Consider the following 22,332-nt stretch of genomic DNA (forward strand, 5'->3'; position numbering starts at 1 on the left):
GACACCTGCACATCAATCAGACACAGCAAGCTTCATTCTCCCACTTGAGACAAAGTTTAACCTTAGAACCCATGATTTAACACATCTAGCTAAAATTTTGGCTTTACAGCTCCTCAGTTACTAGTTTTTGGACCATCCAATACTAGTGGAATGTTGTAGTTAGTCCTCATAAATATTAGAATTTGGAAGACTATGATTAATTTTTTTTTAATGTTTAAACAGTAGAAAATCAGAGATGTGATAATCTGAATTAACGCAAACTCCTTGCATATAATGTTATTTTTTTGGGGGGGGGGGGAAGACAATGAGATTTTATAAAGAATTCTACAGAGGTTGTTACTATTGAACCTTAGGGGCTGACTTTTTAATAAATGCTTTTTTGCTACTTAAAAATTGATTTTTTTTGGCCAGATATTCAACATGTATGCATGCCCTCAAACTGCCTGTTGACTTAATCCCAAAGTATAATTTTTGTGTAGGGATGGTGGAAATCCAATACATCTTGAAGCTGTCAGGTTTCTTGAGGAGGGAATTTCATCCTATAATACAGACTGTTCAATTATGTTTTGCCACCAACATGCAGAAGCGACTTGCAGTTTCTCAAGTTGCTCCCGACACAACAAAAAACAAAAAACAAACAACAACATGCATCTCTTTTCTCTCATTTATACCCTTCAACATCAACATGTATCCATTCAGCCTTCAAACACTCTGTTTGTTAAAACATTAATAAAGAGTGATGTGGTTGCTTCAGCCAAGAGGATACTAAATCACTAAAGTGATAGGCTACAAAAACCAGCCAGTGAATCAGGGACGGAGAATTCCTAATCAGAATTTTTGAGTACCTCTTCCACTTTCTTCCCAATCAAGCAGCATAGTTTGCAAAGATCAGACAGTAGTAGGACAGTTGTTCTACATGCAAGAGCCACAAATGCCAAGTTCATCTGCATTTCCAATTTTAACAGATTTGGTATGTAACATGCTCACAGTTTTCCTCAACTCATCACAATGGAATAGTTGTTTGTCTCAATCTCTTAACTTTTCATTAGGACTAATGAAATAAAAGATTTTTGAGCTCAAGCATTTTGTTATTTGTCCCTCTTTTACATTATACATATGAAATGTTTCCAGGAAAGTTTATGGAAGGAATCAAAGTATCCCAGGGAACCGGCAAAACATGATAATTACAGCAGTAATTCAAAATATTTACAGCTCAGCCTTGCTGTCCACTAGGAGAAAGCCCTATATAACTCCTGGCTTTCTTTTATGTACATGGGCCAGAGAGCAAGAAAGAAAGAGAAGGAATTGATTGCCAAGCTGAAATGGGCAGGTGGGAACAGCTTCCACCATCGGTCTCTTGCAAGGTCACTGGGAAGTGGCAAGAGAGAAATTAGATGTCCTGCATTGCTTATGAGCGTTATTTCTTGAATACTCTTTTTTCCACATTTGATTTGTATGTATATGTGTGTGTGTGTGTGTGTGTGTGTGTGTGTGTGTGTGTGTGTGTATATATATATATATATATATATATATATATATATATATATAAAGTATTTTTGATCCAAGGATGGTTGAATTGACAAATCCAGAGCCCATGGATAGTTAGAGCTCACTGCACAATGGAATAAAAAGTTAAGAACCATCTAAGAAAAGAGACTCAACAGAATATTAAGCCAACAAGCTTGAGGGCATAAAGCATGCCTCTGAGATATTCATGTGTCATACTTCTATGACTTAAGCAGGCCATGTTTTAAAAGTCTGCAGAGAATGAGCCCAGGGTCATGCCAAAAAAGCCTATTAAATTCAAAAATATATAAACAGAAATATAGGCATCTTACAAAGGAAAATAAAGTATTAGTATTCAGATAGAAACTTACATTAGAATATAACTAGGCAGAAAAGACACTGACTTACCTGAAACCAATGCATTATGAATGGGGGGAAAAGGACAAATTATATATTGGCATGTGGCTTATTTCAAGTATAAAAAGGAAATCTAAATTCATGAATATATAATACTCAAAGTGTACATTGCTGAGCTAGGTTTTTGTGAATGAAACTAATTTGGATTCTTTCCAATCTGGGTTCCGTGTTGGACTGGAAATGGAAATAACTTTGGGGATCTTTGTAGAAGACCCATACCAGGAGCTGGAAAGTTACAACCTGTTGACTTTGCTGCAACTCTCAGCCGCCTTTCACAACACATTCTTTGGATGTGGGGATATTCTTTTGGGGTATTTTGCGTACGTTTGAATGAACATTTTCAGATGATAGGAGACATCTCAGATCTATTTTCATTTACCTTTGAGGCTTCACAACAATCTATCAGAGTTGCTCTTTAAATTCTCCATAAAGCATCTGAGAGAAGTCATCTCAACTGTTGGTGTCAAGTCTCATCACTATGCTGATATGTGATACCAACTTCCTTTTTTCTTTTTAAAACAATGTCAAGAAGGCTCTGAATGTTCTGAGTTGTTGCAGTGGTGAACTGGATACCAAGATATTTAGATTCATCCCTGAGAAGATGGTGGTTCTGTTGATTAGGGAAACAATCTAAATTGGGACTGGGAAAATAGTCTGATGTGAATGGAGTCGTACTTCTCTTAAATAATCTCTTAAGTAAAGCTTGAGAGAAGGAGCAGTGCAGGAAGCTGGGAGATCCAGTTTAGACAACTATATAGGGAAACTCCATAAATATTTATAATTATTCTGAGAAAGTTTAATTTTAAAGTTACCTGTAGGCTAGACTAAAAAATTGAACACAAAACAATGTGTATGGGACATGATGGTAGCAAATATGACCACTGCTACATTTCCTTTTTATTTTTGATTATAATATAAATACTGTGATATAGAGCAGGCATAGCATTACATTAGTTGGTTTTGGAATTTCAGTTTGTTTTGCAAACATGACTGTACACCACAGTTTCATCGTGGTTTGCAAACTGACATTAAACCACAGTTGTTTTTTGTTTGTTTGTAGTTTAAGCAAACTAGGACTGAAACACTAAAGATAATTAAGAGAAGAGTCAAAGGCTAACTGTTTCAGATTTAATAATTATGGCTTATTAAGACAGTAATGTTACAACTGAATTGAGCCTATGCTTCACACACACACATGCACAGAGAGATGTTAGATCCCTCTTTGAAATTATAGATTTGTTACTAAGATTTATTTTGTTACTTGAGTGCATTCTTTTGCAAGAAATGTTGAAAACAGTGAACAAAAATATTTTAAAAGGACTGCTGTATTCCATTCTCATAAAAGCAACATGACAAAGAAAAGATGACAGTAAGAGTTACTGGTGTTTCTCCTGAGATTACAGTTCTCCATTTAACATATGTTAAAAGTATATTAATGTGTTCCAAAGAGGCCATAATTCACCAAGTGTACAATATGAACACTACTCTGTATAAGAGAAGAACAATTCAGAAAGCAAGAATGAAAACACATTATTTTAGTCAAAACAACACACAGAAGGAAGGGATTACTATTTTAGGCTATGTTACGTAGGTCTTATGTAGTGGTAGGGATAAGAGTACAATATTCTGTACTTATTAAGCAAAGACACATGTTTTATGTATGGGGAAAATGCTGAATTAGATTCTCTAAGTTTAGATACATTAAATTTTATCTATACTGGAATTGACATCGGCCTATCAGTTGTTGAAAACCATCCTATCTCTTAATACTGGTCCAGCTGTTTTAAGTGTTTTATTTTGTGTACATTTATATGATGCGGTTTTGTCTGCTAGGATTGTTAGTTTGATTTTTTTGGTATATTATTATTTGGCATTAAGTTTACAGTTAGTCTGTTTTATATTGTTTGATGTATCTCGTTTTGATATAATTTGTTGATATGTTTCTTTGTTGGCATTGAATGCTTGCCATATGTGTTGGAAACCACCCTGAGTGCCCTTGGAGAGATAGGGGAGTGTTGACACCTACGGTGCCGTTTGTTTTGCTGCCTGGTCTGGGTCTTGACAGGGAGTCTATAAATATTTTTTTTACTATTTATTATTAATAATTATTATTATATGAGTTTCTTCTTCTGAAGACACAGTGAAGACATCTGCCCTTGCGCTGTGCTACTCTGCTACTGAGTATGCATGCCCAGTGTGGAACACATCTCACCACACTAAAGCAGTGGATGTGGCTCTTGATGAGACATGCCACATTATCACGGGGTGCCTGCGCCCTACACCACTGGAAAAACTACACTGTCTAGCCGGTATTGCACCACCTGACATCCGCCGGGAAGTAGCAGCCAATAGTGAAAGGACCAAGGCAGAGACAGCTCCAGCTCATCCCCTGTTTGGGTATCAGCCAGCATGTCAACGACTTAAATCTAGAAATAGTTTTCTAAGATCTACAGAGACACTCACTGGAACACCTCAGCAAGCGAGAGTCCAAAAGTGGCAGGCTCAAACCCAGAACCTCAACCAATGGCTGATACCCAATGAGAGACTCCCCCCTGGGCACACAGAGGACTGGGCGACCTGGAAGGCACTGAACAGACTGCGCTCTGGCACCACGAGATGCAGAGCCAACCTTCAGAAATGGGGCTACAAAGTGGAATCCTCAACATGTGAGTGTGGAGAGAAGCAAACCACTGACCACCTGCTGCAATGCACCCTGAGCCCTGCCACATGCACAAGGGAGGACCTTCTTGCAGCAACACCAGAAGCACTCCAAGTGGCCGGTTACTGGTCAAAGGACATTTCATCAACTCTCATACTCACAAATTTTGTAATCTGCTTGTTTGCTTTGTTCCTTTAGAAATGTAATATAATTTGACTGGTTGTTCTGACACGACAAATAAATTATATGAGTGCAATTTTGGTTTCATATTGTATAGAGATGTATATCAAACGAAAGGCAGGAATATACACATATGGCATGCAGAAGAAATACAGACTATTAAGTGTTCACATCTTAAATACAATATTTCTTATATGTGTACTCTCTCCCTGCCCATCTCTCTCTCTCTCTCTCTCTCACACACACACACACATCTCTCTCTCTCTCTCACACACACACACAAAGAATTTGTTATTCATACAGAATCACTAAAAACAAAAGCCCAATTTCCTTCTTCTATAGGATCAAGCCCAACGTTCTGCGTTAAACTCAACAGCTGTAATCCAAAGCACAGGCCCTTTAGTCCCAAAGGAATCAACGGTATTTATGCACACTGAACTGCATACTGGATTGCAGCCATTGTTAGCAACAGACAATGAGTGATCAGGAGCCAGAGATATTTGCACCCCGAAGAGCTTGGGGTTTCTGCCAAAATTCTGGAACAATCCAGCAGAAGAACTGAAGTTTTATATATTGGGACAGTAGAAAAAAAGGTTTTCCTGGGATGGATCGGTTGAAATGCCGCAGTTTTTGAAGGTAGAATACTTTTTAAAAATTATATACCTGTTTATTTCAGACACGGCACTTGAACACTAACAATCTGGAGGAATGTAATGAAATTGGCAAGCTACTTCCAGACAGATATAGACATACAATGTAATAAGAAGGGTATCATTGTTGATATTCTATTTACAAAACATTCTAGGGGGCAAGTTATGCTTAGGTCACAACACATATTTATGATGAAAGAGGGAGCACCAAAAGAACCAACATTATGAATAGCTATGACATAGAATTCTTCCACAGATTACTTACAGATGCCAGGCCCATTATTCTTGGGAATGTGAGGGATGAACATCCATCAGGACTTTGCCCAAATGTTGTATATGGCGTCTGAAACCAAGCCTTCTCATTAGCCCAAATCACATCGCAGAGAGGTAATATTGATGCTCCGAGACCAATGGCTGGACCATTTACTGCTACAATGATGGGCTTCTTAAACTGAATGAAAGTATTAACAAAGTTCCTGAAATAAAATAAATAGCCAATGACACCTCACATTTTAGAAGCAATAAGCACATCCACCTCAAAAGCAGATCTGCTCTGACAGCAGAGTAACGAAATACTTGCCTAGGCTTACCTAAGACATTACTATGCACAATCACATTTTCTTATCCAAAGAATAAAAGAAGGTTATACTTATATGACTCAGAATATAACTTAGTTTCTGGGGGGAATAGAGTAAGGGGTCAGGTGATTAAATGGAATACACAACTGTTTTAGACTGTAAACATGGTTCTAAAATAAAAAAGTATGTCTTTGTGGAGACATCAACTATTTACAGTAGTTAACTCATGCCACATGACAAATTTCTTCTAAAACAGTATTTTATTCCCAACTGTTAAATTATTTTTGTTGTGTATTATTGAATAATAGATTCTTGGAGGGGTGTGTGCCTCTTCATCCACACTTTTAAAATCAATTCATTAAGACCTCTCCTTTCCCCGAATGTTTCATGGCCCTTGATAATTCTGACGCAGTGGTTCTCAACCTGTGGGTCCCCAGATGTTTTGGCCTTCAACTTCCAGAAATCCAAATAGCTAGTAAACTGGCTGGGAATTTTGGGGGTTGTAGGCCAAAACACCTGGGGACCCACAGGTTGAGAACCACTGTCCTACAGCTTTTCTTGAAATATATGGTGTGATTATTTTTCTCATATTTCTATTAAGTAAAGAATTGAATTACTGGACAGAATCACTTTATAACACAGGGAAAAAGCAAACACTGTGAAAGCAGAGTTCTCTTTGTGTAGTGGAACTTTGCCTCTGATTTTGCTCTGGAGATTCCCCTAAAATCTGTTGAGCATATTTTGGAGGACAGAGCAAGGGGAATCTCTCCCAGTTGCCGTTCTATTAAGTCAATGCATCAGTAGGCGGCAGTACGGATAATGCCAAGAAAGCAAGAGACAGGGATGTACATAATCTTAAAATGTAATAGTATTCCATTATATACAAAGCACTGCTCTTCATTGCTGCACTGATTTCTGCCATTTTATTTTGATCCATGAATTACAGGGAACGATCCTGAGAAGTTTGAATTAAAGGACAAAACTCTAAGAAAAACTAATCAAAGGTTTAGATTTTCAAAAGATTTCAAAATTTCCATCTGTGTAGCTAATAGTCTGAAAGTATTTGTTTGTTAGAGGGATAATCTCAATCTTTGCAAAATTGTGCAATTCTGCTGCAGCATCAAGCAGGCTAAAAGGCAAAATTTGGATAAAACCCTTTATATATACTATACAGTGTATGTTTTAAAGGGTTTTATCCAAATTTTGCCTATTAGCCTGCTTGATGCTGCAGCAGAATGGCCAAAGAAATCTTACACCTTGACCCTCCCTCTCCCTGGTCAACACTTGATTTTGGAAGCAGATACTATACTTGATCTTAGCCAAAAGGCTGAGAAAATCCGAGCTAAATTAGTGAAATCCACAGTAGAGGCTAGAAATGGAAATGGAGATAGTTTGGGATGATACATTCGTGATTGTTCTCATGTCACTGCTACTATAATTTTAAAGAGCCAGGATATGGAATAAGTTTTACTGTTTATATTGGAAAGTGCTTATTGTACTTTTAAAGGTTGTGTATTATGTCATGGCCTATGGCTGGTACAATAAACAATTCATTCATTGATTTTGGAAGCAAACAAAGAGTAATCATCGCCAAAAGATAAAAACAAAAAACATGATGGCGTTAGTTATACTTCTAAAATCAATCATTCATTAAAATCAGTGTTTTTCAAAATAATGTTATTCAAAATGGTGTTCCACAGATTGATGCAACCCACAAAAAAATCAACTGCTGATCCTAGAGGGCTTCCCAGAAAAGTGAAGTATAATTTGTAAACAGCAACTACCCTCCCCTATCCGTGGTTTCACTTTCCACAGTTTCAGTTACCGTTTTCTTGTTAGTTATTGTTATTCATCTCTTACCATGCCTAATATATATAAATATTTATTTAGTTACTGTATTTCTACCCTGCTCTATTTCACCCTGAAGGGGACTCAGAGCGGCTTCCAATTTTGGCAATTATTCAATGCCACATTGAGACAAAAAAGCAAAAACATACATTAAACTATACAATCAAATAAACATATAAATACGATTAAAACTGTTAAAAACATATTAAAACATTGTAGTCAAAATTTAAGCTGCTTTGTTTATATTGGTACTGGGGATGTATATTGCACTGTGGTTGTGCTACTCCCCAATCACCTGGTTCCACAGCCAGGTTTTAACTTTCTTTCAAAAAACCAGGTGGGAGGGAGCTGATCTAACTGGGGAGGGAGATCCATAGCCAAGGGGCCACCACTGAGAAGGCCCTGTCTCTTATCCCCACAGTAGTGTCTGCGAAGGATGCGGGGCAGAGAGCAGGGCCTCCCTGGCAGATCTTAGCATCTGAGCTGGTTCATAGGTGGAGATAAGTTTGGACAGGTAAGCTGGGCTAGAACCATTTAGAGCTTTATAGCCAACACTTTGAATTGTACTCGGTATTTATTATTTATTTATCGTGTCAGTATCAGACAACTGTACTCGGTAGCAGACTGGCAGTCAGTGGAGCTGACATAACAGGGGATTGTATGCTTCCTGTACACTGCTCCGGTAAGCAATCTGGCTGCCGCCCATTGGACTACTTGCAATGTTAAACAACATGGGGGACAATACTGAGCCCTGCAAAACCCCACAGGACAAAGGCTGCGAGGCAACTCCTTCTGGGAGCAATCCTCCAAGAAGGACTGGACACACTGTAAAACAGGGCCTCCAAGTCCCATTCCCGCGAGGCGCCCCAGAAGGATACCATGGTCTATGGTATAGAAGTCCGCTGAGCGGTCCAAGAGAACCAACAGGGACACATTCCTCCTGTCCAGTTCCCTGCATAGATGACCCACAAATACACACACACAGGGAAAAAACATACAGTGTGTGTATGTATGTATGTATGTATGTATGTATGTGTGTGTGTGTGTGTATATATATGAGAATGATTTAGTACTATCTGAACTTTCAAGCATCTACTGGAGGTTTTGGAATGCATCCTCTGAGGTTAACGGGTGGACTACTGTAGTCTTTGCATTTCAGCAAATCTTCTAAGTTTTCTACAGTTCATTATGAAGGAAGAAATCCCATGATAACTTATTTCAGAATCTGAAGCCAACTAATGTCTGCATGCTTCAGAAAAGTTTGCTCATTTCTCAATAGGGAAATATTGTTATAATCTTATAAGTGCTGTTGTGAAGCTGTCTACAGGGAGTGGGTGGCCTCTCCTGGCAAAATATTGAACTTCGTTCATTGGTTCATCAAATTCATCCACTAAAAAAACCAAAGTGGATATGAGAATTATTGCTTTTAATTTATAGAACTTTGGAGAAAAAAATGTATGCAAATGTAGAATAAGTCATGATACAATTTGTTCAGAGGAAAATAGATGTTGGTTCATAAAGCACTAAATTTACAATGACAAATATAGTTTATACTGCACATAAATACACATTAATTATAAGCAACCAATTCCCTCCCCTCCCAAACTTAGTTTTAGTTTTAGAGATTGTGATGAACCCTGGTCTTCACAAAACAAAGCTTCAAATTCCCTCCCTTGAGAAGGAACGGAGAATACAAATGGAGCAAAGCACAATGCATTTTGTAACAACATACAATTTTGTTGTCATAAAAGATGAAACCCAGAAAGAAAGGGGTTTTTTTGGGGGGGGGGGGGTTAAAATAATCAGTCTATAGATCTTGCCTACTGACAATCTTGCTTCCAATTTTATTTTGATAAACTGTAATGGTTTTCAAAATGAACAACATTTCTCTATTGACAATTTAATGTAATATCATTACTCCAAATGTGAGCAGAATTATTAGATTTTATATCATAGCTGAATTCAATTATGGTACTTATTGCATGGAGGATATGGTTTTTCTGAGCTCACATTTCACTAGGCAAAATTACAAAAATAAATGAACAAACCTAATAGCATCTGCCATCTTTGTGCTTTCCCTTTTTCTGTCATCTGTCAAGCGTCGAATAAAATAAATGAAGTCAAGGCCACAGCAAAAAACACTGCCAACTGCACTGAGGAGTACAACCTTACTGTCATCAGCTGCTGCTGTGCTCAGTGCACTTTGGACTTCTTTCATTACCTGGAATTAAGACATATTAAACACATGAAAACACAACATTGCAAAACATTGTATTCTAGGATTTTGCATTTACGCAGCATTTCTGTGCTTTGAACAGCAGGTGGCATATGCAACCAATACAGAAAAATCTAAATTTAGGATAAGGTTAATTTCAAAGTTCCCTTTTTCATACAGAAAGGAAATAACATAAAACAATACAGAAAACATCCTGAAAACATTACAAATCTTTGCACATCTACTCAGAAGGAAGCCATCTGAATTGACTACTAGGTAAATCTGTATAGGTTTGATGGATTCATGAGATTATTGAAAATAATGTCTCAATTATTAGCAAATATGATATTTTATTAACTATTCAAACATAGGAGAAAAATTCAAGATATAAAACAGCAATAAATTAAAATGGCTTCGATTTGAAACATCAAATCTCCCTTTGCGCTAATTTTAAATTCATTAGTTAAAATATCTAAAATATTTTCAGGTTAGTCCCAATCACAGATGAACTATTAAATTAATAAGAACTTGGTAGATTAATTTATGTAAATTTTATTGATTCAATGAGCCTACCCAGGACTATCAACTGAATTTAGGGCTTGGTTTTAACGTAATTTGTAATACTAACATGTAGATTTGTACAACTTTTTGCCCTTTTTCTATTTTTTAAACATTAATTTAGAAGTCTTATGAAGAGAAAAACAAAATAATAACAAATCTAAAAACGACGTTTCCCGTGTTCCTTTAACCCATGACTTTCACTACTGCAATTCTAGCATTTTCAGTCACTTTAATGTTTCCCAGTTTTCTGAAGTTTCCAAATCCTGCCACCATTCATTCTTCTTTACTGCTAAAACATCTTTCCTGGAAATTTATGGGATTCCATGTGTCAGAATTCATTCAAGTCCCTCCTCAAACATTGTCAGCATTAGATGCATTACTCAAATTCATCTCTGCTTATATTCCACCTTCAAGTGAGAGCTTGGAAAAGGTACTCTTTGGACTACAGTTCCACCCCTCATAAGCCTACTCAACATGGCTATAGCATTCTGGGCATTGTGGTTTAAGAAGTATTTGTCTAAGCTGCTTTAAATTTAGATTGAAAGAGCCAATAGGATCTGTCTTTTTGCTAATGGACCAATGTAAATTGCCTTCACAGACTGATAGTACTATATAAATAATTCATAACGTCAGCTACAGCAAACACCCCCTCCTCAATCAGAAGTAAGCAAATGGTTCTAACCTCAGGATTTAATGAATTGTTCTCCGATGATTTCGTTGACAATAAAATATGTGTGAAGCCATCTTGTTTCCTTACAACAATGTCTCTGTATCGATAAGCACTTTCTGTTTGCCTCACACTGAATCGTAGCCTTTTGTCAAAAGGCTGGTCCCTCCGTTCATCAATAAATTTTCGTTTGTTGGCTGTTACTCCCGTTACAGATGCCTGTATGTTGGTACCATTCGTTGCCAAAGCTTCTATAAGGGTTGATGTACCTGTGGAAAGTTTCAAAGTTGTTTTGATATCAGCTTTATTAGTTTAGCACTTAATATCCTAATTACCATGAGAAACTTGCCAATTTCAAATATCATGAGAACCACAAAAACAATAACAAAAATCCCAAAATTCAGTTGTTGGGGTCAAACTTGGAATAGGGATGGTTATGGGGATCTGGATGTAAAACTGGACTGAGCTTGGAAGGGTATGGGGAGGAACGTCAGAGGAGATTATACTGGCTAACACTCATTTTGGTGCCTCAAATATTAAACTTGTTTCTGGGCACACTTCACCTGCTGATTTCAAAAATGATTCCAGTTTTTCCGTATCAGCTCTCATTTTTAAGATACAGAACATATGGCATATACCACTCTTCACTCTGCTCACCCATAAAAAATCAGGATATTTTAATGTCGTGTTTAAATTAATATATTTTAAGCATGAAGAAAACATATTAAACATCAAAAGAAAAGTGCACCACATGAAAATTTACTTCTTCCATACCAAAAAGCACTCATTTATGATACAAACTTTCCATTATAAATTCAACCATATCTAAAAAACTAGAGCTGCTGTGGTTTATCCAATGCAATTTTTTGAATCGACACTCCCCCAAGTAACCTCAGAAACAGGTCTAAAAAACAAAACACAAATTTTTGGGGTGGGTTGGGCTGTGTTATCTTTGTGATCCATTCTGAAGTATTCCATACTACTACAACAAAGTATAATATGTAAAAGAAGGAAAATGTTTATTTTATCACTTTTATATCTATCTGTCCACAAAGGCATAAGCTTATATAATCTTCCTCTGAGCACCTCCACCAATAAATTAATCGTATATAAAATTTTACTATGTATGACTGAAATGTTTTAGAAAGGTACGAATGTCCTGTAGAAAATTAGATAGTTAATCTTATACAGCTTTTTTGCCTTTTACAACATATGTAGGGAGGATCTCCAGCTAAACCTTCCTGTTCCTCATATATTACAGATGCTTAATTGTATCATTACTCTAGGCATGATAAGATATTCTATTTTGTTAGTATTTCTTGAATACTATATCTGGAGAAAAATCTGTGCAGCTTGAAAATTCATTCCTACTCTTTTGAACATTTTTGACAAAGCAGTTTCTTGCATTATTATCAAATACAAAGAAGTCTTTTTCTCTATCTAAATCTCTTGGTGGGCATATCAAAAGATGCCTCATTAAAAATACAATTATATTAGGTAAAGTGGGAGGTAATAGATAAAAGAAAAAGAAATAGATTGCATTAAGAGAAGCTAAAATCAATCCAAGAAGCCATAGTCTTAAGTCTGTATGACCCAGTAAGGGCTGTACAAATCTTGGAAATCTCAAATTCATAGGGTCATCATAACAATGAATAGTAAAAATTTTTTTGAAGGTTATTATTAAGTTCCTCTACTGAAAGAGGAGCCTGCAGAATTCCCTAATTCTAAGATCCTTGGAGATGTTCAGAGGAAGATTTTATAAGCTTATACAGATCCTTGGGCTGGAAACCAGAATAACTGCATGTCTGCATTCACAACTAATCACCAAATGAACACAACAAGATTTTTAATTCTGAAAGAGAAGTAGCATCTGAGGAAAAACAAACATTTTACAGCTCCATTCTGGATGAATACAAAGAAAAAATATAAAACGAGTGGAAATTCTGAATTCTATTGGATAGAACTAAAAACAGTGACTGGTATGTTTTATGGTTATTGCATCAAAGTATAGAGAGGAAGAAAGATTGTCTAAATGAAATTAACTGGAAAATTGTTTTATATATACATATATAAAAATAAAGCAGTAAATATAATTAGCTTTGTCAGAAAGATTATATATAGATAGATTTATATTCAATTACAAATTAATCAATGATGTTTAACACTATTACTAGAGCAGTGGTTCTCAACCTGGGATCCCCAGATGTTTTTGAACTGCAACTCCCAGAAATCCCAGCCAGTTTACCATTTGTTAGGATTTCTGGGAGTTGAAAGCCAAAAATATCTGGGGACCCCAGGTTGAGAATCACTGTACTAGAGGATTTGCCAGAAGAATGATATTCAAGATTTCCCAGTTTTTAAGTGTTTCATACTGAAACTGTTAGTGCTAAAATGTATACAGAAAAGTGCTTTATGATCTCAAGGTAAGGAAATAACTCTAGATAAAGGGGGATTTTTGTTACTCTATATACTCATGCCTACATCTTAAATTTTTAACCAAAAAATCAATTGAAAAACCTTATCTATGGGTCAATGTGCATACTGCACCTTAACTCACATAAAAAGGGAACCATCTTCTTTTTGAGTAGAGTGGCAAAAGGCAAGAACATGCCAGGAGAATCTAAAAGTAGCACTACCCCTCCCCCCCAGCCCCCAACTCCAAAATGATGTCACTTCTTACTTCTTAAAATATCTGAATAGGGAAATAGCAGAGGTGGTAGCCTGGTGGATAGCCTCCTTCATGTATTGGTGTATTCTCATTTTTGCAGAATGACCCTTGACACCGAGTTTTTGGCACAAAAATCTACCCTCAACTTGTGTATCTACTGTACTTGAGATCAATAAACTTAAAAAAAAACTGATCTGTTTTCATAAAATGTGATAAATAAAAGAAAGACTCAATTTAAAAAACTCCCAATACATATTTAATCGTGACTCATAGCAGTAAGGGTGTCACTGCATATCAAAAACACAGGCAACACAACCCTATGGGCACTTTCATGGAAGTTAGTCCTACTGATTTCCAAAAGGTTAACAGTTTCAATTGGATGTAATTCTTTCCACAATTCCTCATGAGACTTTCTCAACTTGGAAGTTAACCGATGCCATAGGATTCATCAATGTGAATTTCAAAAGCTTAGTTGAATTTTACTTTTTGTTAAATGTATGCAATGTACTGAAACTCAAAGTTATTAATAAAATTGTTATCCACAAATGCAGAATATGAGTAATCCACTCCTTTTGGTCATTCAAACTGTTATGTTAGCAAGATATATTGAAATGTTTGCTAATTCCCATGAAATAAATGGAAGTTAAAAATATGAAAGAGCTGTAATTCAAGTTATTTTGTATTAAGTTACTTAAAGCAGAAATTCTATTATAGTAAAAGACATGGGAAAGTTTCTGTGCATATGCAAAACAGATTAGCAAAATGCCTTTTAAAACAGATTATATAAAATAAAATGATCCATTTGGCTGCTACATCTGCCTGTAAAATTCATAATCTATGGTTTGTTTCCTTTGTTGCATTCCAGTGGCAAATAGTTCTACAGTGAATTGCACACAGAAAAATCTTAAGCACAAAATCTGATGCTGCATGGAAATCTGGACTGAACATAACCTTAAGGTAATGTTTAAAGCTGTAGAAAGCATGAGCATGGCATAATAATTTGACCGCTGTACCAAGATTTTGGAGAGCAGAGTTCAAATCTCAGTTTGACCATGGAAAATCACAAACTGACCTTGAGCAAGTCGAACTCTTTCAGCTTCAGAAGAAGGCAAAGGCCACCCCTCTATAAACAAATATTGCCCACAAAACCATGTTATACCCAAAGATGTTCCTTAGAGTTACCATAAGTTTTCCTTAGAGTTACCAGGAGCCCCTGGTGGCGCAGTGGGTTAAAGTGCTGAGCTGCTGAACTTGCTGACCCCAAAAGGTCACAGGTTCGAATCCGGAGAGCAATGGGAACTCCTACGGTTAGCCCCAGCTTCTGCCAATTCAGCAGTTCGAAAACATGCAAACGTGAGTATATCAATAGGTACCACTCCCAGCGGGAAGGTAACAGCGCTCCATGCAGTCATGCCAACCACATGACCTTGGAAGCATCTACGGACAACACAGGCTCTTCGGCTTAGAAATTGAGATGAGCACCAACTCCCTGGGTCGGACACGATTGGACTTAATGTCAGGGGAAAACCTTTACCTTACCATAAGTGAGAAACAACTTGAAGCCATATAACAATAATATGTCAGGTACGTTTAATTTTGGCATAAGGTCATCAGAGCAGTCTTTCTTTATAAAAAGCTACACTATAGTCTGAATTCCAAGATTTATCCCTGCGTTCTGTACTACTGGCTCAGCTCCAATGTGAAGTGTCCATGTTACTACAAGACAAAAGCCAGAGTTAATTCCAAATTTCTCCAGTTTCTTCTTCCAATCTTGGCAGCACCAGCATTTATAGGGAATTCTGGAGATAATTACAACTTAGGGCCACCCTTTAGCAGTTGCAGTATTTGATGCCTTTCCAATTCTGCCTATTCAGGACATTCTACCTCCAATATCTCCCCAGTCTAGTGTTATGCTTGCCCAACCATGAATGCATGATGAGTTCTGAAACTGGAAAGGTCAAGTTTGCCCTTTTTGATTGGTAACTGCAGCTTCTTGTATACAGAGAAATGCTTCTGACTCGTTTCCCATATAAAATATATCTATTTGGAACAATACATCTGTCTGAATGAAACATTTCCAGTGGAAGTAGATAGATAGTCTTCAAATGATATTTATAATTCAAGAAACTATATTCATTTTAGAGTTATTTCTTTCCTCCCAGAGGTCAATACTTTCAAATTGTACATTATGTTTGGAATCCAGATTTACGTGCATGCAACTGGGCAGATAGGAGTAGATTAGCTTTGCCCTCCTTCCCACAGCAGCCCTTCCAGCTCCGTGAATTCAGTTAGAGAACCCTGATGAATGGGGGTGAGCAATGAGGAGGAACAAGGGAGGATCTTCCAAAACTGGATAAAAAGATCTTCTGTGAGGAGAACCATTCTGTTTGCTTGGATTGTAGTTTATGACTTTAAGCAAAGTTCTGCTGAATCAGACCAAAATCTTTGTATTCCAAAGTCTCCCTACCAACAGGGCCAAAATACATCTATAAAGAATTCATGCAGACCCTAACACAAACACAGATTCTCTGGAGCAATATTACAGGTCCAAATAATGCCACCTACAACATCAAACAAGATTCTAGTTGCTCAACATCCGATGTGATTGATGACACCCTGCTATGTTGGCTGCATGCTTCTCCATCTGGGTCTGATGATGGGCAAGTGAGGTTGACTTTTCTTTGAGGCTGGTGGGATTGAGGAGGGGTTCTTCTAGGACACCTGAAGGACCTCCAGCAGGTAGGGGAGGAAATGAGCATGGTCAATGGAGGGGCTCCTTTTTGAAAACAGAATAGCTGACTGAGACCTGTTTCACCTCCATACTGAGATCCTTGGCCACCCCCACCATCTGTCTGGAGAAAGATCAAAAATTGTTGGTGGGGGATGATGGATCAATGCAGTAGGTCTCTGCTTCCAGGAAAACTGAACCGAGGATGGATCCTGAATCATCTGATTCGGAAGCCTCCGGTTCCTATTGGTCCTCGGACTGCTGGAACTCCTCAGTCTGTAAAGCTGGCACTGTCTGTGGAGGTTTGTAGGCAGATCCCAAGGTCTTCCCAAGACTCTGAGGAGGTAGAGATCTGGGTTTAGGCTGCTGCTTTGATGCTGAAGTCGGCACTGCCTTCACTAGGCAGGTGGCCCTTGTTCTCCTGTGAAGGTGTCTCTGGTCGTGGCAGGAAGGGCTCCTGTAGCTCACTATCCAATAGTTCTGCAATCGACTTAGGAGAGGCGTGCAGGAGTTCAGTCAGTGGAAGTGGTGGTCAGGAATGATGGGACGGGACGCAAAGGAGGTGGTGTGTTCAGCTCTGGGAAAAGGTGACTGTTAAAATATCCTTTTCTTAGTGGAGTTCTGCCTTGATGGTCTTGCCTGGTGTTGGGGGAACTGGTGGCGAGTTCCCATTTTCCAGTCTGTTGACCTTTGCCCTTTTAGTCTCCTTGTGGGAGCACTTGAAAGTGAACATGTGCTGGCTATGAAGCCCAATGTTGACACCACCATGAAAGGCGCCAACTGCTTTGAGGAGCCTGTCTTCGGTTTTGGGGTCTTCAAGGACTTTGAAGTTTTTGAGACAGCGGATGTCTGCGATGGGGCTACTAAGGGCATAGTGGATGTTGAAGGGACAAGGGCCTGTTGATAGAGCATAAAGTGGAGTCTAGCTTCTATGTTCTTCCTGGCCTGAGTTGTAAAAGCTTGACAATGCTTTTAAACTGCATGGTAGACATTGTGACAGTAAGAGAAAAACCATGCAGAGCACAAAGATGAAGAGAGAAGCTTCAGGTTAGCTGCTGCAGGGCGAAAAAAAAGGATACAAGGAGCTGCTGGCCAGGGCGCCTTTTATGCCTTGGGGAGGAGCAGGTGGGGTTACCGCCAAAATTTGAAATTGGAGCTTGGGAAAAGCTTTTGTTTGAGACTGCACAGGCGCAAATAATCCAACTGTGTGATTCACCGCGCCTACAAAAAAAGAATCTTGGTTCTTGGGTTATTTCTTTTATTATATATACCATGTTCTTCAACAAGATATGTCTGCTATGTGTAAAAGACTCAGGCATAGCAGTTTAAGTATAATATTTTATAAGAACTTTCAATTAAATTATATTCCTATATTTTTGATGTGCTTTTATCATGTCCTCCGTTTTTCACAACTTTTTATTAGCATTGAATAAGATCCAGCGAAGGGCAGAAAAATTTTATTCATACAAATAAGATTTTTGGCTGGCTGTTTCCACACATTAAAGTGCCTTAAACCTTCTCAAAATTTCAGGGATATGCCTTCTGAAACACTATGTGATTTTATACAGGGAAATTAAGCCCAGATAGGAAAATCAGGAGATATTTGGCAGGGCTGCCCTAGTTAAGCAGAAAACACACAAGGTATCTCCTAAAAATCTAAGCCAAACCCTTGATTGGTTTTTATCCTCTTTATAGGCTCCTGAATTAATGTGGTCCTTAAAGGAACACTCCCGAATAAATGTGTTCCTTACTTTGATTGTGCTTTTCTTTAATGGCAGGGGGTTGGACTTGATGGCTAACTCATGATTCTATAATATTAAGGCCTTTTATATGGTTCCCCTGAAGTTTCTTTCAACTTCAGGGGAACCATATAAACAGTTCTATTCCATTCAAAATGTTATTGTTCACAGCCCAACATTTACTAGTCTGTTCATGTCAGAAATAAACTTTAGAGAAAATCTAGGAGGAATTATTTGTGGCATAGTACTAAAATTCAGTATAATAAAGTTGGCTTTGCACAGGTGTCTAAAAATACAGGCATATCACCTCACTATAAAGAGAAGGCAGAACTATTCAATAACTCCTTTGTTTTAGTTTTCTCCTAGAAGGAAAAAAGTGTTCAACCTGGTGAAAATGAAGCAGATGATACAGTAGGGGAAATGTAGTTCAGGATAGTTAAAGAGGTATTAGGGGAATACTGGGCTGTTGTAAACGAATTCAGTTCTCTAGGGCCAGATGAACTACATCCAAGGATATTAAAAGAACTGGCAGAAGTTATCTCAGAATCATTGGCAATACTCTTTGAGAATTCCTGGAGAACAAAAGTCCTAAAACACTATAGGAGGAAAACTTTTGTTCTCATCTTCAAAAAGGGAAAAAAGAGGAACCAATTACAGGCAGTGCCCAAGTTTTGAACAGGACAGGTTCTGTTGGTTTGTTCTTAAGGTGAATTTGTTTGTAAGTCAGAACAGGTACATTTTTAATTGTAACTTCAGCAATATATCGATCTATATTAGCTTTGGATAGCAAAGGGAAGGGTTAACACCCCTTTGGTGTATGTTTTGCTGTCTGTGCCCCTGTTCAGAAGATTTGGATATTGAAAACTTTGGCTTGTTGTGGAAATAAGGGTTGCTGCTAAAGCTTCAGTTGAGACATTTTTTCACCGCGACAACTCGTTTAGGAGTGAATGTTCCTTCTAAGGGGTAGTTTTCTATCACTTCTTGTTGTCTCACCCCCATTCTTAACTATGAGTTGTTCAGCAGAGGACAAGAGGGATCCTTTCACATCTGCAGGAGTCTACCATATACCATGCAGCTGTGGACAAGTCTACATAGGGACCACCAAACGCAGCGCCAAACACGTATCAAGGAACATGAAAGGCATTGCAGACTACTTCAACCAGAGAAGTCAGCCATAGCAGAGCACCTGATGAACCAACCTGGACACAGCATATTATCTGAGAACACAGAAATGCTGGACCATTGAAATCCACAAGCATGTGCACAATTTCAACAGAAAGGAGGAAACCATGAAAATGAACAAAATCTGGCTACTAGTATTAAAAAACTCTAGAATTACAACAGCAAAACAACAGAGGGGAAACCATCAAGGACATCTAATCACTTCTCAACAAAATATTGCCTCAGGCACTGTCAGGCCATCAAATGTTAATCAAGGTGGTCAGTTGAAACATTCACACCTAGCTCCAACAGACAGGAGTCCTTTGTCCCACCCTGGTCATTCCAAAGATATATAAACCCATTTTCCTAGTTCCAACAGACCTCACTACCTCTGAGGATGCTTGCCATAGATGCAGGCGAAATGTCAGGAGAGAATGCCTCTAGAATATGGCCATATAGCCCGAAAAACTTACAGCAACTAGTGATTTCGGCCATGAAAGCCTTCGACAATGCCTGTATAGTGATTTTTTTCACCCATGAGTGGCATCTAGAAAAGTATCGAATAGAGTAGAGAATCTACCATATTTAGCACCTTTCACACAAAACAAAGAAAAGACTCTTTAGTTCGCCAGTCTTCTCCTGGGAACCAAAATATCAGAAGGATACACAATGCATACAGACAATACGACCCGCTGCTGCACAGACACAGAGGCTAGACACATTGTCTCAAATGAGTCCCTTTCTCAGTGAATATCTCTGCTTTCCAACAAACCAGAAACTATCTTGGTTCGTCAGTATTATTATAATTTTATTTATCAAATAGAGCATGTATCTGCTAGATGAAATTTAGTGCTCAGTCTTGAATTTCACATTTCAATGATGCTCCATGACGAAAAAAGTTTGAGAACTCCTGAGCTAGACAATGCCACTGTTAAATGGATTTACAATTGGTCGACTGACTGAACCAAAAGGGTGCTTACCAATGTTGTCTCTTCATCTTGGAGATATGTGACCAGTGCGGTGTCACAAAGTTCGGTCCTGGACCCAGTGCTATTCAACGTTTTTATCAATGACTTGGATGAATGAATAAACAACATGCTACCAAATTTGCAGATGACACCAAATTAGGAGCTAAAACTGCAGAATCAGAATCCAAAATGACTTTAACACATTACAACACTGGAGCAAAACCAACACAATATTTCAACAGGGAGAAATATAAGGGGCCACACTTAGGCAGGAAAAATACAGAGATACAGAATGGGTGGCCCCTGGCTTGACAACTGTACATGTGAAAGGAATCTAGAAGCCTTAATAGACCATAAGCTGAACATGAGCTCCGTGTGATGTAGCAGCTAAAAAGCTAATGCAATTCTAGGCTGTATCAATAGGATCATAATGTTTAGCTTGCAGGTAGTAATAGTATTATTCTATTGTGTTTTGGTCAGACCTCATCTGGAATCTGTTCAGGTCTAGACACCACAATTCAGGATGGATATTAACAGGCTGGAATGTGTCCAGAGAAGGAAATGGTAAGAGATCTAGAAGCCATGATCTATGAGAAGTGACTTAGACAGATTCTTATGTTTAGCTGGTAGAAGCAAAGGTTAAGAGTTGACATGATAGCCATGATTAAACATTGGAAAATATGCCATATTGAAGATGGGCCAAGCTTTTTTTCTGTTGCTCCAGAGATGGTCATGCAGCAATGTATTCAAATGACAGAGAAAGAGATTCCACTGAAACCCTAGGAAAAACTTGACATTGGAATATGCTTCCTTGGAGTGTGGTGGAGTTTCCTCCTTTGGAGGGTTTTAAATACAGGCTGGATAGCTACCTGCCAGTGCTTTAATGGTATATTGCTGAATGACAGGACGTTGGACTGGATGGCCCTTGTGATCTCTTCCTACTCTATGATTTTAAGCATTTTTATTTAAGTGTTGCTGTCAGGCAACGGAGATAACAAGGCTGCAGTGGTGATATATACATGAGCTCAAATTTATCTCAATATTTCTCTTATCATGTCCTCCCACCTCCACAAATTTCCAAGTGCACACAATGTTGCCTCCCTAATCACTAAACTAGTCAACCATCTACTTTCCCCAAAGAAGGCAAGATATTGGGTAGTACTTTATTATGGTGATATGTCAAGCTATATGTTAAAATATAATACATGACAATTAGCCAATGTACAATGAACGCATATACTGAAACTGCCCATACATGTCAACTGTTTAATAAAAACACGACTTTCAGTATTTAACAGCACAGAACACTTCCCTGGTGAACAAAAATGAATTTTCACACATGGAAGAACACACTGGATCTAGCCTTTTGAGCACAGTGCTCTAGCGCAATCCTGCTACAAACTATTGTATTGCATGTCCTTGGAAGATTGTTCAAGTTGTTGTGAGTAGATATGTAGTGGGGCATTAAGCTATTTGTTCCCTATGAAATGTCACCCCACGACCACAGCTTGTCTTGAGGCATAGTCATTAGATCCTACTATTTTGCTTAATGGCAGATCCTAATTTACAACTGCAGCTCTTTACCTTTTTAAGTGCAGGAATAATTGATTGAATTACCAAAACCTCAGAAAATCCAAATAGGTTACCATTCAATAAGATTTTCAGGAAGATGCCATTAGTAAAGTGAACAACTGAACTTTGGAAAGGCAGCATATTCCTGAACATCTATTTTGAAGAAAAAATAGCAATATTTAATACATATAAGAGTTAAGACTGCTAAGTTACCC

At 37.9% G+C, this 22,332-nt stretch overlaps 1 protein-coding gene across 1 annotated transcript in view; it reads right to left on the minus strand.

Moving 5' to 3' along the window:
* CDYL (chromodomain Y like) overlaps positions 1 to 22,332 on the minus strand; it is a 127,264-nt gene that overhangs the window by 10,733 nt on the left and 94,199 nt on the right. The window contains exons 3-5 of the mRNA XM_060774766.2: positions 11,297 to 11,550; positions 9,887 to 10,059; positions 5,678 to 5,888 (exon numbers count right to left, since the gene is read on the minus strand). Of these exons, the coding sequence (XP_060630749.1) occupies positions 5,678 to 5,888; positions 9,887 to 10,059; positions 11,297 to 11,550 (638 nt within the window). The remainder of the gene's footprint in view (positions 1 to 5,677; positions 5,889 to 9,886; positions 10,060 to 11,296; positions 11,551 to 22,332) is intronic.

This window comes from Anolis sagrei, chromosome 4 (genome assembly GCF_037176765.1).
Source record: "Anolis sagrei isolate rAnoSag1 chromosome 4, rAnoSag1.mat, whole genome shotgun sequence".
In the NCBI taxonomy this organism is placed as follows: domain Eukaryota; kingdom Metazoa; phylum Chordata; class Lepidosauria; order Squamata; family Dactyloidae; genus Anolis; species Anolis sagrei.